Source organism: Oryzias latipes, chromosome 9 (assembly GCF_002234675.1).
Source record: "Oryzias latipes chromosome 9, ASM223467v1".
Taxonomy (NCBI): domain Eukaryota; kingdom Metazoa; phylum Chordata; class Actinopteri; order Beloniformes; family Adrianichthyidae; genus Oryzias; species Oryzias latipes.
The window spans coordinates 2,040,032-2,058,148 of record NC_019867.2 but is presented as its reverse complement, the minus strand read 5'-3'; the positions used below and the strand labels follow the sequence as shown (position 1 = coordinate 2,058,148).

The window sequence follows — 18,117 nt, the reverse complement described above, 5'->3', positions numbered from 1 at the left end:
ATTTACTCTGCTGATTTTAATTCTTTAGATTTAAAAGTTTTATTTAACAAACATTCAGTGGATATTTTATCTAAACATCAGAATTGGCTTTTCCATAAAAAGAAACGCAGAGACAAGTTGAGCCGTTTTTATCGTCCAAATGAGTCCAGATTTAGCGATTCAGTAGGCCAGTTCTGAGTGGATTCACAGTGAACAGTGTGGGTGTGTGCCGTGGAGCTGTTGAAGGTGTGTGTGGGGGAAGTGAGCGTCTAAGCTCCCCCGGCTGGACGCTGAGGAGATGCATCGGGGCAGGAGATGCATCCACACCGAGAGGGGCAAATGGACTGATCCAGAACACAGAGGCAGGGTGAGTAAATCCTCGGTCACTGTCGTGGAAATGGATCATTCTGTGATGTTTGTCCGTCTCCTGTGGGTGCGTTGAACTCCTCAGATCATGCAGCTACATCCAAGCATAGTTAAATGTTCTGCACGGCGTCGACCATGGTTTCTAAGAGTTCAATCCATGCATTATGTACATACTATAAAGGTTTTTTTCTCCAGCCTTTACATTATTATATTCCCTTTTTTTGTCTTCATACTTTGTATGAAAATGCTCTTCTTCAAATACATTTTCAGTCAAATGTGTGTGCACTAAAATGGACGCTTGACCAAATAAAAATTCTAATCACGATAAGCATCCATTCTGAAAAAAGTGTATTTTCTTATGAATTTGTCACGTCTGACCAGGGTGGAATGGGCAGAAGGGGAGGGTGAGGGGCTTAGCAACCGCTCAGCTGGTAAGGGCAGGTCAAATGGGGGGGGGGGGGGCGGGGGGGGGCGGCCTGCAGGTCATGCAATGCTGCACATGACTTTAATTATCTTGTTTTTTTAGATTTTCAGTCCTTACGTAAGTCTTAAGTTCTGTCAGTTCTGTTGTTCAGAGCTCCACCAAAGAAAGAGGGAAATGGAAAGTGAAAAACACAAACGTGTCATCATATGAGTTATATTAAAATGAATTTATAGTTGTTAACAAAAAAAGAACATTATTATTGTAGAAACACAAAGTATTGAATTGCAGTTCCAGCAGGTGTCTGGAACAATGCGCTTCATGTCCAACATTTACATAATGTTGGACACTTTCATTTGCAGGTTTCTTTCTACTTGTCTCTGCAAATGACTAGAAAAATATTCCAAATAGTATTCAGATCATTTTGTTCCTAAGCTATCTGCAAACAAACGCATTTATTTTTTCACATTTTTTAGTTAAGCAAAAAGTAAATGTTCTTTGTGTCTAAAGGATGAGCCCCATAATGGCCGTGCTGAGGATCATGAAAGCCCATAGGATCAGACAGGTGGTTGTCCTTGAAGGGACCAATAACTGATCTTCACAGTACAAAGCTCCGCAGCCTCTTTTCATGTCACTTTCATTGAGTGAGGGGGGGACTAAAGCACAAGCTCTATAAAGTGGCTGTGTCCATTGAAGGTACTAAAGAGGACAAAGCTGGACTCGTGCTGCAGATTCACATCCAAAACAGGAGGAATAAAAGGGGGCAGGGGCGCCACGAGGGAGGGATGAATACATTTGGGGGGGAAATGTATTCATGGTGGATCTGAGCACGTGGCAAGTTCAGCGCGCCGGTTGTAGAGGAGGAGATGAGGAACATTTTTCATTTAATTTGTGAAAAAGTTAATGGTTTGGTTCAGTTTTTGCATGTCGCAAAAGCCAGTGAAAATCACAACACATGGTTACCTTAAATTTGCTAAAACAATCTTATGGCAGCTAGAAGTAATCAACGAATCGAACAAATCCCTTTATGCATTTGGACAATCAGATGGACGCCTTTTATGTAAGATGTTTGCCTCTGATTGACTCTTATTTAAATTAAACTTTTGCAGTAAAATGGAAATGATGTTTTTGGTTGTTTTGCTGTTTGTTTATGTTTCGCAAGTTATATCATCATCGCAATATTGATCACTGATGTCGCAAAACGCGAGTCTTCCTCATATGGTGCAGCCCTATAGTCTCATCCTTATGGTTTCACGTCCGTCTAAAGAATTAACATGTAATCTGTCATGGTGAAATTTTACAAAATACAAACTAAAATTGATTTGAAAATACGAATATCTGCAGATTCTCCAGGTTCCTGGAGCCAACCCCACTGTTGGGTGAAGGCGGGGTTCGCCCTGAACAGGTCACCGGCCTGTTGCAAGGCTGCACACTCACACCTAGGAGCCAGTCAGAGCCACCAATGAACCTTTGAAGCATGAGGATTTTCTCTGATTTCCTCCCACGGTCCAAAAACATTGGTGTCTCTGAATTGCCCCTATAGGTATACATGTGAGTGCGTGGACCTGCAGCAGACCGGTGACCAGTTCAGGGTCGTCCAACAGTCGGGTCGGCTCCAGCAGCCCAGTGACCCTGAAAGGGATTCAGCAGGCCCCGAAGGCAGAAGGATGGATGCCTTGTGTCGTATTTCAGAGTGAAGGCCATCAGCATGGATCGCATGGATGAAGCTGGATGCCGTTTCCTTCTTTCCTCTCTGGGAGCTCCACAGTAGAATGCACGTCTGTGTCCTCTGATTGCTTCTACAAATGGTTGTCCCCCACTGTGTCTTCATCCTGTCCAGCTTGACAGTCGTCTCGCTTCTGGGTGAGTCTGTGAACGGGCTCTTCTTTTCTCCTGCAAGGACCTTTTATGATTCCTTTGGTTTGACTGTTAGCGGACAAATGTGAAAAAATGCAGAGTATTTTGGTCCAAAGTGAAGTTCCTCTCATTAAACAGATGAAAGAAAGTCAACAATAATCCAGATGATAAATCGTCTGTCCTCCATTCCCCAAATCCACTGACAGACATGAATGATTGATTTACGGATCTAGACACAGTGATGACACAAATACAGCCGCTTGCAGCAGGTGTGAGATGTTTAATAACTGGGGTTCCAGGTTTGGAGGATGTTTTCTTCAGTCCTCAGAACCAGACGGTCAGAGAAGGAGGGGCGGTTTTCCTGCAGTGTGTGTCAGGGGAGAGCTCTTCTCCTGCAGAAATCTTCTGGCTCAAAGATGGAACCACGGTCACCAGGGGAAGACACTTCCAGGTGAGAACGTTCTCAAGAAAACGGCCGCGAATTTAGGTCAACTCTCAGGAAAAAATAAAACGTTTTCTTCCGTTTGCACAGAAAACTCATGCACTGTTAGCGTATAAAGACTCTCTCTATAATGTATATAAAAATAGCAGAACTTGCTATATAAATAGATATAAATATAGATATAAATGTATATATCAAATAGTACTCCTCTTGACATTTCCATCTTTACCAAAAGCAAAACCTTCACAGTGTTTTAGCTCCACATCTAGCATTTTAATACACTGTGGGAAATCAAACTTTTTTACCTGAATTCTAGTATTTTTATCTCTAAAGAACGTCGAAGAGAACAATCTACATCCCTACAGGAATTTCTCCTTTACAAGTTCTTTAGACCAGCGTTAAGACAGAAGATAAAAAGAACAACAATGAACAAGAAAAAGGCCTTAAATTATTTAGATTAATTTAGATCGTCACTGAAGAGGAAGTAGGAAACCTACTGGATCCTTCAACGAAACCCAGAATTCCACAAAATATTCTAATTATTTCTCTTTCTCAGCATTTTGACTATTTTTCAGGTTTTTAATCTTTTGAATCGTGTGTTTTTTATTAATGTGTAAGTGTTATAAACTTTTATTATTCTAATATTTTAAACTGTGGCTGCTTGTTGGCCACAACTTTATCGGTTTTTATTCTCCTTGGGAATTTCCTGGTTTAATAAAGGTCAATAATAATAATAAATACCAAACCTTAAATATTGCATGTTTATGTTCTTAAATTAGTTGCATTCTTTGTCATTTTCTTGCATTTTTTAAAATTTCATTTATTTGAATAGCTCAGCTACATTTGTGGTTATTTAGTGGAAGTATTTGCTCTAAACTCTGAGGTTTTTGCAAATGTTTAAAAACAGTAATTGTCATAAAATTGCGCGCTGTAATCCGCCTTTTCTCTGTTTTAGGGGGAGTACGGTGGCGGGCAGCAAAACAAAACCTCAGGCACGCTTCACCTCTCTAACGTGACATTACACGATGACGGAGTTTATGTCTGTGTCACAAGAAATCCGTCACTGAACATCAGCAGGAAGAGCAAACCGGCTAAGCTGACCGTGCAAGGCGAGTTGACTTCTGGTCAGGATCCGTCTGTTTCTCGTGTGAACGAGCAGTCTCCTTTTGAAAACTGGGTCTTATGAAGGCAGTTTACCTTGCAGGGGTGCGGAGGAAGCTGCAGATCACCCAGGGCCCTGACAACACAACTGTTGCTATGGGAACCAATGTCTCCATGCAATGCACTGTTTCTGGCTTCCCTGTTCCCATGGTGCGCTGGTTCAAAGACGGGTTCCTCCTGCCCAACGGCTCGGCTTCATTCAGCCTCCAGAACAATGGGCAGCTGCTCACATTCAGGTCCGACACCGAACACAACAATCACTTTTTTTTTCTATCTGCTTTGTCAACCATTGTTGAAGTTATCAGTCCAGCTTAGATCTGAAAATACTGACATCAAAAGATGTTTTGGGGTAAAAATAATTAGAAGAACCTCAAGTCATTTTAAATTTGCGACCTAAACCCGACTGCTGTTTAAGATGCTCCTTGACGAAAACAACGCCGCCTCAAAACTCCAAAGAATCTCACAAAGTGTTTTGTAGCAGTGGACGTCACTGACAAGCCAAAAAATCTTCCTTAGGATTTTGGACCGAAGAGAATGATAAAAAAAAAAGCTGTAACAGTTAGACTCCAGGAACTCAAAATGTGATGTGGTGGAAAACCTGCAGGCCTCACCCGAGTCAGATCAGGTCAGAAGGCATAATTCAACAGATAGAAAGAGACTTTTGGACAACAATGGATGACGCGGAGGCTTCAACTGTCCATCAGCACATTATCCCGCTCATACCGTGGTCACTTATGAAACAGATAAATATTAAATCAATTGTTTGTACTTTAATCTAAATTCTTCTAACGTTAAAATTGTTCTTCAAAAGGAGGAAACTATTTGATACTCTGAGTGACGTCATGGTGACGGATACAGAACCTGCTTGTCCTTCTGCTGCAGATGAGGTATGAGGATTAACCAGCGGCAGAAGGTGGTTTACACGCTAATCGTCATTTCAGAGGGAAAGTTCACCTCTTCCCGCTTGCTTTTGTCCGGATGGTGAAGATAAAGTTTCAGAGAAATAAATTACATAAACATTTTTCTGGATCGTTGAAGAAATATCCTCCATTAACTCTGAGCATTAAATGTGGATCAATGAACAAACTATTTATTTCATTAAATAATAATACAATTATTTACAAATACATTCCCTTATGTTCTGAGTTTCTGTTGTTCCAATTACCAACTGCTGTTTAGGCCAATATTACGGTACATTCAGGCTATGTGACTGGAACCTCTGTTTTAGGTGTCCATTTTTAATGGGCATCCTGCAGCCAATCGGAATCGAGTATTCATCAGAACCGTAAAAGTTGATCCAAGGGAGCGATTAAGGGGGGAAAAAAGCACTTTAAGTCTCTCATTTGAGAAAAACCTTTGGATTATTCCCAAAACCTATGGACTGGTGAAAAAAAAGAGGAACCTTCAGGAAGAGGTGTGATCTGTTAAATCTGTAGTTGGCATTAATAAAAGACACAAACAATGAATCAACTTGAGGGCCTCAATGACTCAGCCACCCTCCTTCTAAAAAATAAAATGAAGGTTTCAAGAGGCAGGTCATTCACAAACCTTTGAATTCAGTTGCTGCCATGAAATGTTTGATTTTGGAAAATCAACCTATATTGTTTCAAAAGTTGTTTTTGTGTGACAATTCTGCACAAACACCTTGATGGAGGTTTGGTCTGACAGCTGTTCATTTCGGACTTTTTTTCATTAGAAATGTGACAAGGGAGGATGAGGGCTTTTATCACTGTGAAGCATCCAACCAGAACCAGACTGTCCAATCAGAGCCGGCCTTCCTCCTCCCAGCTGGTACCGTATTTACCGATGCTCCGCCCAAATGTATCAAAGTTCTTCTGTAAGTCCCTTCACACATGATCTGCTGTGTTTGCAGAGATGGGCTGGACTTTTGTGCAGGAGCCCACAAACATGACGGTGAAGAGAGGAGAAAACCTGACTCTCAGCTGCAGTCCTCCTCACAGCAGGCCAGAGGCTCGGGTCACCTGGTTCAGAAACGACCAGCTGCTGTTTCCCACGGGCCACATCACTGCGCTGCCCAATGGGGACCTTTTCTTTCTGCGGTAACAAAAAACAACATTAAATTTGTTTCAGTTTTAAGTACTTGAAGTCAAACATCATGTTTTTTGACCCATACCTGTGACATTTTTCTTGTGAAATAGAACAAATGTAATTTTAAAAAATCCTTTCATTTTTGCATTTCTGAGTACTTCTCCTTTTAAATCCCTGTCAATCAAACTGTTGCAAAATCGCTCCGTTTAAATTAATGGGCTGTTATGATGTCACAACGGCCCACTAGCACATGCGCGTTGCACAGGCTCTCTGATCTGCCCCGTCCAGAGTGCACAAGCTCAGGTGCAGGAAAAGAGAAAATGGCACATTGCTGAAATGCCTGCATGTATTTTAAGTGCGTCCAAAGGCTGGATCTTAACGTTTGTTGCAGATTTTTAAAAATGAACTTTAACCTAAAATCCCTAATCTGTTTCCTGCACTTGTGTTTCTTCTCTGACTGAGTTTGAAGGCTGGCTTTCCCGCATTAACCAGAGAGGGAAAAAATAAAAACAAGAATAAAATCAGGCGATCTATTTAATTATTCCCTCGGTGAAAATAAGAATAATATCATAAAGTTCTGGAGGCCTGAGCAGGCTGGCTCTAAATCCCGCAGCGGGTCTCTGTCTGGCCGCCTGCTCGCCGTCTGGAAGCCAGCGTAGTGACCGGGATTGCTCCAGCTCCATGGGCCCTGCGACAGACTGTCCAGGGTGTACCCGCCTTGATTTGGTTCAGACGGGTACCAAATCGCAACCATTGCTCAAATCGCACCGCAGGACCTCAGATTGCGTCTGTAACATCAATTTAACATTGAAACTGGTCGCTTCTGCCGCGCCAATCGCGTTCGGTGTGAACGCAGCTGAACCATGACCCATAATCCTAAACCTGACCCTTCCTCTGGGTCCGTGCGGCCAAGAAAAAAGCTCAGCACATATATGGAAAAAGGCCACACGCTTTCTTTCTGGCATTTCATTTTATTTGCTGTGCAAGTGAATCTAACAATTTTCTCAGTTTCTGAGACTGTCAGTCGTTGTCGTTTGTGCCGCCGCCCTTGTGTCAAGCTTTTCAGTCATACAAGATAAAGCTTGCAGAACGGGGGGGAGGGGTCAAGGGCGGAGCTACTCGGCTCAGCACCATTTGCCACGCCCATGTGGAGGAGATTTTGGCAACAGAGGCTTCAGTTAAGCATGAAATATGGCGTCAAATTTACGGCAGATTTCCAACTGTGCAATCAGTGGTTGCCTCGGCCGGTTGGCCTCCTCGGTCCCGTCGAGGCCTGACCAGAGCTCTTCTAGGGCCGGCGTCTGGGGGTGGGGGCCTGGGCTTGCTCCGGGGGGGGGCGACGCTTTCTGGCTCCTCTCTCTCTGTGTGGGGTGGGTGGTGCCGGGCCTGGGGTGTCGGCGCCTCCGGGGGTGGGCCCCTGGGCTGGGTGGCCCTGGCCCCTTTGCTGGGGGTGGGCTGGGGGACGGCTGTTTGACCACCGGGGGACAGTCTACCAGCTGTCCCCAACTTACCCCCTTCCTTATATAACCTCATATTAGGGTGAGGGGGTGGGGGGTCTAGCCTGCGATGCGCCTTGGGGGGGGGCTACTTGGGAGTGGCCCCCCTCCTATGGTTGCCGTATGGAGTGGGCCCCCCCTCTTTCGGTTTTATTTGCACCTTAGACATGTAGGGTCCTTGGTAGGGGGGGTGCTTGGACATCACTGCAAGCAAGCAGCAGATGTCCTCCTGGCACCCTACCCGCCAATTTTAACCGCACCTTAGACATTTAGGGCCCCTTGGTGTGGAGGGTGAGGGGACATCACTGTGAGTAATCAGGAGATGTCCCCTTAGTGCCCTACTCGCCAATTTTAACTGCACCCCCCTTAGTACACACACCCCTCCCCCTTCAATATATACATTCAAACATAAACACACACACATGCACACAAACACCCTCTCAAACACCCATACACGCACACACATTTTACAAGGAAGGTGGGACCTGGGTCCATCTGTCCCCTACCCCTTCCCTGGTGGGGGGTGCGGGCCCCTTGGCGATGGCGGCCGTGTCCCTTGGGTGCCGGCTCCCTGGGCCCGGCGGTGCTCTCTCCGCACGGTGGGGGGGTTCATATTACACCTGAGCCGGGGGTGTTTGTGTCCCTGGGGGGTGGGTCCTGGTCCTTGCCCCTGGGCGCTGGGCCCCGCCAAACTTCCAACATGGCCGAGCCTGGTCGGGCCATATTTATAACATCCCTTGTGGGCCGCCCTTTTTTCCCCGGGGTTCCCCCCTCCTGGGCGGGGGCGGCGGGCCCCTGCCTTGCTCCTACCTGGACCAACCGTGGGCCGGGTGGGTGGCTGCCTGGAGTGCGGAGCGGGTCTCCCTTGGGGGGTCCTGGCTCGTACCTGGGGTCGGGGCGGGGGGATGCCCGGAACTCCTGGGTGGTGGTGGGGTGCTCGTCTGGGGCTGTGGGCGTCCCTCTCCGGTGGGGCCCTGCGTTGGGCTCTTCCGGCGCGGCGGGGGGCTGCTTTCCTGGCTGGGCTGGGGCGGCGCTCTCTTTCCCTCCGCGCCTCCCTGCTCTCTGGCTCTGGGGGCCTCGCGGCGGTCCTGCTGGCCCTGGCCTGGGTGGCGGTCTTGGTCGCCCGGGGGGCGGTTGTTCCCTGCCTGTTCCCGTGTGGCGTTGGGGGAATTCCGGCTGCCGCTGCTGCTGCGGCGGGGGTATGGGTGTGGGGGTGGCTGGGCGCTCCTCCTCCTTCTTTTCACATTCCACCATCCATTTTAGAAGAACATATACACTCACCTGAGCACAGGTGTTAGCTCACCTTTGCACTAATAGTTTGCATGATTGAATGAATGAAAGATTTCACACTAGTTGGTTTAAAGGCATAGGTATGCGTTCGTGAACACTATCTGTTTTGTGTGCATGTTGACATGTGGACATTTTTGCGGCTAGCAGGTGTGTTGATAATATTTAAGTGTGTGTGAACAGGCCCCGCCCTTTTTGTACTACATTTGAACCGTACCGTAACGATAAACAACCAGTAAACCTGTCTGCTCTATGCTGCTTCATGGTCTTACCCCCCTTCCCCTCCTATTATCACCCTCCTACCCCCCCCTCTCTCTAACGTCCCTCTCTCTTCTTCCCCTCTTTCCTTTTCCGTCCGGTCCAACACCAAAGATTTTCAAACATGATTGAAATTAATAAATTTTGGCCTCAATTACAAAAGGGGTTTATTCAGACATACCTTTGGTTTGTCTGAAGATGAATAACCCCTCTTGTTAAAATAAAATATGTCCAACACAAGAGGCCCTCAGCTCTCATCTGTTTGCCTAGCTGTTGGACAGGACAAGTTAAAAAAAAAAAAAAAAAAAAAAAAAAGATTTCCAACTGTGGGCGAGCCTGGTCGGGTCATGTTTACGACACTTCCTGTGGACCCCCTCTTCCCCTGGGTGTCCTCGTACTGGGCGGGGATGGCTGGCCCCTGCCTTGCTCTCTCCTCGACCTACCGTGGGCCGGGTGGGGGGCTGCCTGGATCGCGGGGCGGGTCTCCCTTGGGGGGTCCTGGCTCGTACCTGGTTGCAGTGGGGGCATGCCCAGAACTCCTGGGTGGTGGTGGGGTGCTCGTCTGGGGCTGTGGGCGCTGCAGGGCCCGCGTTGGGCCATCCCGGTTGCTCTCCTGGTTGGGCTGGAGCTGCACTCTCTGTCCCCCCGTGCCTCCCTGCTCAGTGGCTCTGGGGGTCCTGTGGCGGTCCTGCTGGCCCTGGCCTGGGTGGCGGATGTGATCACCCGGGGAGCGGTTGTTCTCTATCTGCTGCTGTGCGGGTGTTGGGGGTTCTGGCTGCCGCTGCTGCTGCAGCGGGGGTCTGGGTGTGGGGGTGGCTGGGCGCTCTCACTCCTTCCTTTTACATTCCATCATCCATTTTAGAGGAACATAAACACTCACTTGAGCACAGGTGTTAGCTCACCTTTGTACTAATAGTTTGCGTGATTGAATTAGATATTTCACACTAGTTGGTTTGAATGCATAGGTATGCGTGTGGGAACAGTATTTGTGTTGTGTACATACCCCCCCCAACTATTATCACCCTCCTATCCCTCCCTCTCTAACATCCCTCTCTCTTCTTCCCTTCTTTCCTTTTCCGTCCAGTCCAACACAAAAGATTTTCAAATATGATTAAAATGAATAAAGTTTGGCCTCAATTACATTCATTCATTCATCTTCTTAACTGTTTTATTCCCTTTTGGGGTCACGGGGTTGCTGGAGCCTATCCCAGCCACTTGGGTGTAGGCAAGGGATGCCCTGGACTGGTCGCCAGTCTGTCACAGGGTAGAATATCCTCAATCACACATCCATTCACTCTCACACTCACGGACAATTTAGAGTTGCCAATCAACCTATGTAGCATGTTTTTGGATGGTGGGAGGAAGCCGGAGATCCTGGAGAAAACCCACACATACACGGGGAGAACATGCAAACTCCACACAGAAAGGCCCCCCATTGATGTTCTGTTTTTCATGTCCCCCAGCTGGGACTTGAACTGGGGGCCTTCTTGCTGTGAGGCAAGAGCGCTGACCACTGCGCCACCGTGCAGCCGCCTCAATTACAAAAGGGGTTTATTCAGACATACCTCTGGTTTGTCTGTAGATTAATAACCCCTGTTATTAAAGTAAAATATGTCCAACACAAGAGGCCCTCAGCTCTCATCTGTCTGCCCAGCTGTTGGACAGGACAAGTTAAAAAAAACATGAAATATAGCTCTTTAAGACATTTAGATTGCTGGATTTTGGTTATAAAATCACCACTTTAAATCAAACCATAAAAATGTAAGTCTTGTAAATTGTGAGAATCACCAAAAAAATTGAGGTTGAATAATCTTGAGGAGCGTTTTGTCTTGTCCTTTTAGTGTCCAGGAGAGCGACAGCGGCAGCTACTTCTGCAGAGCCTCCAACATCCACCTCCAAAGATTCATCACGTCTACCAGAGCAGCAGTGACTGTGCTGAGTAAGACCCATCCTCTGGATTGTGGGGTCTCACGTTATCGCAAAGAGTCTGGAGCAATTCTGTGTTCTCCTCTCCTTTGCAGCCCCTCCAACGGTGAAACTGCACCCCCAGGTGTTGACGGTGGCTGCGGGGGCTCAGGCTGTGCTGGAGTGTGAGGTGTCGGGTCGGCCTTCGCCTTCCATCAGCTGGGTGAAGAGAGGTCACTCCAAGCAGACAGGGGGCAGGGTGGTGTTGGGGTACGGAAAAACAGCCTCCAAAGACATGGAGGGATATTTATGCCACCATGTTGCACACAAAACGTTCAAAGTTGCAAATGGAAATATTAAATATTTGTGTTCAGAAGTTTCAGTTTAGCGAAAATCAAACTTTTGACCAATATTTTGCTCTGGAAGATTCACAGATTACACACAGGCCTGTTGATTAAGCGTAATGTCAGCAGATAAACAGTTTCAGGAGATCCTCAGCTACAAATTCACAAATCTGAAAAAATAAAAAAACAATCAATGCTGAAAAAGAAAGAAAGTATTAATTATTTTTTAAACTTGAGGCTAAGAGCTGGTTCGGCTTCTATGCCTTGTTAGCAGACACCATGCTTGATAAATAAAGCAATTTGATTGGTTAGAATTCAGACCAATCAGCAGCTGTTTGATGGCAGCTTTGTCACGCTAAACCGAAACTTATGAAAGCAAAATCAAAGATGGGGAAAAAAGCGAGATGAGACACAACGCATGCGAAAACATTAGTGTTGCAAACGCAAAAATATTTTTTGAAAGTCCAAAAAAAACATTGGAAAAAATATTTTCGAAAGCACTAACAAAAAAATTTGAAACCAAAAAACATTTTTGAAAGCAAATATTTGATAATATAATTTGCAACTTTGAAAGTTTTCTGTGCAACGTGGTGATGTTAATATCACTCCATAGAAAGATGGCAGCCTCTTCCCGAGGTCAAAGGTTACTGCAACATCAGTTGTGGTTGCAGACTCTGGTCCTTCAGTCGAGGACGGCTGCTGCAGCATCACAGAATCAAAAAATCTGTGTTTCCCTCCCATTTAGACGGAGAACTGCAAGTCTGCACATCCAGTCCGCCAGGCGCTACGATGAGGCAGAGTATCTGTGCGAAGCGTCCAACATGCTGGGAAAAAGCTACAGCGCAGCCCTGCTGAGAGTTGCTGGTAATGCTCACTCAGAAAATTAAAAGATAAAGAAAAAAATAGTATTTTTTAAATCTTTTTCATGTTGGTGTTTTCTAGAGCCTGTAAAGCCAGTGAGATTATTATTTTCTACTTCAAAGTCCCCTCTTTTAAGTTGTGGGACATAAACTTATGTCACCAGGTAAATAATGTATGCATAAAAAATACATACTTGTCAGTAATTTTAAGAGCCTATTATTAACTGCAGCAAATCCAAAGAAAACTTCAAATAAAATATAAATAAAAAATGTGTAAACTAAGAAATGTTCCTTTAAAAGTTGCAAAGAATACTATTTCAGCTTCTCTTTAACACTCATCATAAGTACAACAAAAGTCAGAATTAATTGGATAAATATGTTCTATAGGATGGATAAATATGGATAAATATATTCTGTAGGATTTCAGAGACAAAGACAATAATTATGAAAATGTTTTCATAATTGTTTGGACCCAAAACAACCAAAGAATTCTTTAGAAAAAGCAGTAATTACAAAAACACACAAGTCAAAAAATAGAAGATTTCAGGTGGAGCAACAGAAATAGTGCATTTATTGAGTTTAATGATAAAATAAAACTTTATTTATATTCTCCTACAACAGTAATACAAAGTGCATATAAAATATATATACACTTAAATAAATACCTTACCCCTCCTGACCCCCTCACCACCACACACGTGACACATAAAGTGACATATAATAAAACGGATTTGAATTTATTTGCCCTCAAATAAAGCTGTGCAACCCCCCCAAACCCTAACCGTGACTCTAACCCTAACCCCCCCCAGTGAGCCCCATCATTGTGACCCACACGGATCAGGTGGTGTGCAGGACGGGGACTGTGGCGATCCTGCCCTGCAGAGCTGTGGGGGAACAGCCCATCACGTACCGGTGGACCAAAGACAGAGCCGGGATCCGGTCCTCCATCCCCATCACTGAAGACAAATACATCAGCGGTAAGAAATGAAAACTTGTTATTCCTGATCCACGTTTAGGAACCTGTACGTTCCGAGTGACTCGCGACTCTGTTGGTTTTGGCTTCTTCAGCGGATGGAGACCTGCACATTTCCAGGGTTCAGTACTCAGATGCAGGACACTATTACTGTGTGGCTGAAAACACAGCCGGGCGACATCAGAGGCGCACGGTGCTCGCTGTCACAGGTGTGTCACTTGGTCCACAAAAAATCTGCAGTGTTGATTTCATGTTGGCTTTGTGTATGAAAGTGGTGTAAATAGTAAATGATAGGACATTTCTACCTTGCTTTAATGACCCTCTCTATTTTCAAAGCGTCCTCAGTGGTCTTAATTGATCAGTTTGAGGTTTGAGGTATGTTTGGAGCCACAACAATATCCAAACGTAACTGAACCACGACATGAAATCGTTCTTTGGCTAAAGTTAGACGAAACATTTTTCCCTTCAAACCCCATTAAATTGTGTTGGATTTACCTTTTTTTCATGTTATTTTCAGGTTCTGGCTCCAACAACATGACTACATCCCTCACATCTCCAAGGAAAGCTGTGGCTGAACTGATAATGCCTCCTGAGACGCTTGAGGTTTTACAGCAGCACCTAAATCAACAAGCAACCAATCCAACACAAGTGTTGGTGACGCAGATTCAGCCTCCCATGTTGCCGCCTCCGCCCCATCCATACTTTCAGTCAGCTGAACTCCACACCCCACAGACAAGAGGGACGGTTTCTGCTTCAGTGACCTCTGAGGTTTTGGATTCGACTGTGTTTGTTGAAGGTCAGACGTCAACATCTGTGGATGCGCCGAAGCGACAAAAAGTCCTTCAAGAATTGTTTTTACGCTCTTATCCTGATAGTTCCAACATGAGCGATGAGTTTTTTGGTCCCAACTTTGATTCACTCAACCCAACTTCAGCTCAAAGTTCTGTCACCCAGACCTGGATAAGACCTTCAGGACCAGATACTGAACTCTCCTCAAAGCCAGCGGCCCCCCAGCTGGTGACCAACTGGTCTTTTTCCCATTTCCTCCAAACAACACAGGCTCCTCTTCCATCTTCCTCATCTCTAACCCTTCCTCAACAATCTTTCACGATTAATGTTTTACCAAAGTTCCATCTTGAGCTTTCAACACTCCCCTCTTTTATCCGACCTACAGTCTCAAATGTAGAACATGGATCATCTCCAGAGCCACGTCCTCAACGTCCGCCCTCAGCTCCTAAGAATCAGGTCTCCACGCCACGAGATGACAAAGTCCTGTACCAAACAAACAGATCTTTTCCTCTAAATGAGACAGAAAAACCACTGACCGACAAAGAGCTCACTGATTCAAGGTCAAGGAGGAACACCTCCCAGTCTTCTGTGACCATCAATGATCCAAAGTGAGTGAGCGAAAACCCGGAGATGCTCTCAAAGCTGTTCTGTTCACTGACTCGCGTTTGTTTGTTTGGTCCAGAGGGACTCAGCAGTCGCCATCATGGCTGCCTGTGCTGGAAAAGCACGACATCCCCGTCGTGGTGGGAGTGGGCGTGTCTCTGGCTTTCATCTTCATCACTGTAACCTTCTACTCAGTGGTGCAAAAGAACGAACCTGCACAAATGTGCCGAGCAGGTCAGAACTTCCTCAGCACACACCTGTAACTTATAACCTGTTAACTGGTTTGGTAAAAAATGTCCATTTAATTCTCAATGAATGCCAATCTGTTTTTATGAACCATGTAGTAACTCTGAACGTCCTTGACAGCTCAGAGGAACCTTGGGATCCCAATTCGCCATGCAGACTGCCGCTCTGCAGGACGCACCTATGAGAACAGGTGAATACTCTCACTGAAAGAAATGAAAATAACAGTTCCTAAAGCTTTAGTCACATACACCCGGATGGGGGCTGACCTTGTTTGGGGTCAACGGTGGGTCATAGAGAGGGCAGGTGTGTCCTGCAGGTGTGTTTTCGAGTTCCTTTGAGGCATGATGACCTCCAGGGACGGCACGAAAGTGGAACGTACCACTGTCGTGTGTGTGGTAAGTATTCGTCAGGTTGCATACTCTAATGACATACAGGTAACGCTGTATGTCATGGCACGGCGCCCCACGGCACCCTAGTTGATTTGAGTTCTGTCTGCTCAGTGCGAATGCACTCTGATATGTAAGCGCTCGTAGGACACCTGTACGATGTCCACACAAACTTCACTTGAATTGTCTACGTCTCTCATTTCTGACAGTCAGGCTGCAGCAAGGAGCGCGCACGTACGACGTGAGCAGCACTAACGGCTTCCTCGTACAGCCTGGGGAGTTGAAAAAGCACCTCACCTATGAGGCCAGCCTCATACCTCACCTGCTTCCCGCTTACTAACACTTGTGTGTTCGCTACAACCTGTCGTGAAACTGCATGCCCGTAGAAAAACACGAGCACGAAGGTTTTCGCAGATTCACCGAGTGGTCTACACTTTGATACTTCGTGCGGTCCACCTGCAAACAGGTTTGACCGTTTTTTTTTTTACCTGCAGACAGCCCGAATCCATTCATAAGGGCGGTTGGGACTCAGGCATAAAGCTTGAATCTCAGTACTAAGACTGCGTGTTGTCCTCACGCAGGGCTTTTGAGGACGACGACTGTGTTGCAGTGATTGAACAGAGCCCAAATACATCAGACACCCGAACACGACCTCCAGGACCCTGTCTGGTCACCGTGCAGATGGAGCCCACTTTTCAGGAGCTTTCAGAGAACGCGCTGCCAGCCTCCGTCACCGTGGAGACCCATCCTGAACCCGTCACTGTCACAAAGGTCTGAACTAAGAACAAAAACACAAAAAAAGTTAACATCATCTGCATTAACATTCGTCACTTTGTTCCAGGTGGACTCATTAACGGAGGAGGAGAAAGGCTGCAGTCTGTCTCAGCCCAGCATCCGGCTTCAGTCGTCTGAAGAGTGGACCAGCAGCAGAGGAGACACCCCCAGCCTTTGCCAGGAGACCTTGCCCCCTCCATCATCTTCACCCTCCCACTCCATCTCCCCCCCTCCACAATCCAGACGTCAGGAGGCTCTTCACTCCTCCCTAACTCTGCAAAGTGCGGAGTTGAGCGTGGCACCGATCCAGCACAGCCTCAGCGTCTCCCACGGCTCGCCTCCCCTGCTGCTCTCCCATCACGTCTCTCTGGGCCTCACAACGGTTGCTGTCGACGTGCAGTTTTACCCAGCAGCCACTGCTCCCGTCACAGTGGGTGCCAGCACTCAAATAAATTCAGCGTCAAACTCAACCACAGCGACTGTGCCTCTGTTCAGCCCCTTGTTAGTCAGCGGCCATGAGGAGGACGACCCGTCAACCGCCAAGTTTCCTGCCAGGAAGTAGGTCCAAGACAGACATTGTCATTATAATAATAATAATAAACTTTATTTGTATAGCACCTATCAAGATAAAAATCTCAAAGTGCTTCACAATAAAACACAGTAAAACATAGTAAAACACAGAAATTTAAAAAAGTTATTTTAAACAGATAGGTTTTTAGCTGTTAAAAAAAAAACACTGAGTCTGCAGATCTGAGGCTTAGAGGAAGGGAGTTCCAGAAGGATGGAGCCAGCCAACCCTGGTCAGATGACCTCAGGGACCTGCTGGGAGTGGACAGCTGCAAAAGGTCTTTTATGTAGACCGGTGCCTGGTTATTAAGAGCTGTGTGTGTTAAAACCAGGATTTTAAAACGCACTCGGTAGCGGATGGGGAGCCAGTGCAGCTGGATTAACATCTCCATCTCTATCTCAGTATGCAACACAATTGGACTCAATTTTGCAGTGATTGGTCCAAGTCGGTCAAAGTCAACGTTTCTATGGCCACCACTCTCACCAATCAGGAGTGGGCTTGTTGGAAAGCCACACCCCTTCCACTTGAAATCTGGCTTCACAAAATCCGTCCAACGTTTTGATCGTTAGACGTGGGGGGCCAGCCGGCTCCACCTACTTTTATTGATTGGTCAGTTTATAACTTGAGCAACAGAAATAATATTACAAAAAACAGCATGTTTTTTTAAAAAAAGGCATCAGAGCAAGAATGGTTATTCTGACCAACAGAATGACTGAGTGACAGCTGCTTATTTCTAGTCTATTTCTAGTCTATTTCTAGTCTAGTCTTATTTCTAGTCTTCTTGGAATCACTTCCTGTTTGAAACGCCAGGGGGGGCGGGGTCACCCAGTCAAGTTAGCATCATGTGTTTAGACTTTGTTTATTTTTTTAGAACAGTAAATTGGAAAGTTTAACTGTGTGAATGATGTTTCAATGAAAAAAATGTTTATAAATAAATACAGATAATATATACATAATCCATATGATAATATACATAAATCTATGTGTAAAGTAGTAAAACCCCAAAATGTGCATTTTAGACCACAGGCAGCATTTGTGCAATTCCTCCTAGAGAATATTATTGTGGTAATAAATAACATTTTAGCACATGTCATTCAGGTCTTTCCTCGTCTTAAAGGTCAAATGAAGTTATCTTGTTCGATGGAATTGATCATCAACTTTGTCAAAAGTTTCTAAAGTCATCCATTTTTTAAAAACATTTTTGAAAGGAAAGTTTTAGCAGCTCTTCTATCAAGTATTTGTTTCACAAGTTTCACCGTAAGTTTCATTAATAGAAGATCAGAAAAAATTGCAAAGAACATAAAGAAATTCTTAACATAAAGCAATGAGATGATTCAAATGCAAAAACTTTAT

General features: G+C 45.6%; 1 protein-coding gene across 1 annotated transcript; it reads left to right on the top strand.

The window, feature by feature from the left end:
* The first annotated feature begins 228 nt into the window (after positions 1–228).
* On the top strand, positions 229–16,874 carry LOC105354687 (Down syndrome cell adhesion molecule-like protein Dscam2). Its single transcript, XM_023958332.1, has 17 exons — positions 229–346; positions 2,459–2,629; positions 2,923–3,074; positions 4,021–4,174; positions 4,258–4,462; positions 5,923–6,017; positions 6,100–6,286; positions 11,158–11,255; positions 11,338–11,491; positions 12,311–12,429; positions 13,235–13,402; positions 13,494–13,607; positions 13,916–14,795; positions 14,870–15,024; positions 15,157–15,226; positions 16,004–16,193; positions 16,264–16,874. The coding sequence occupies exons 2-17, from the start codon at positions 2,572–2,574 to the stop codon at positions 16,756–16,758; spliced, it is 3,294 nt and encodes a 1,097-aa protein (XP_023814100.1). The 5' UTR covers positions 229–346; positions 2,459–2,571; the 3' UTR covers positions 16,759–16,874.
* The last annotated feature ends 1,243 nt before the right edge of the window (positions 16,875–18,117 follow it).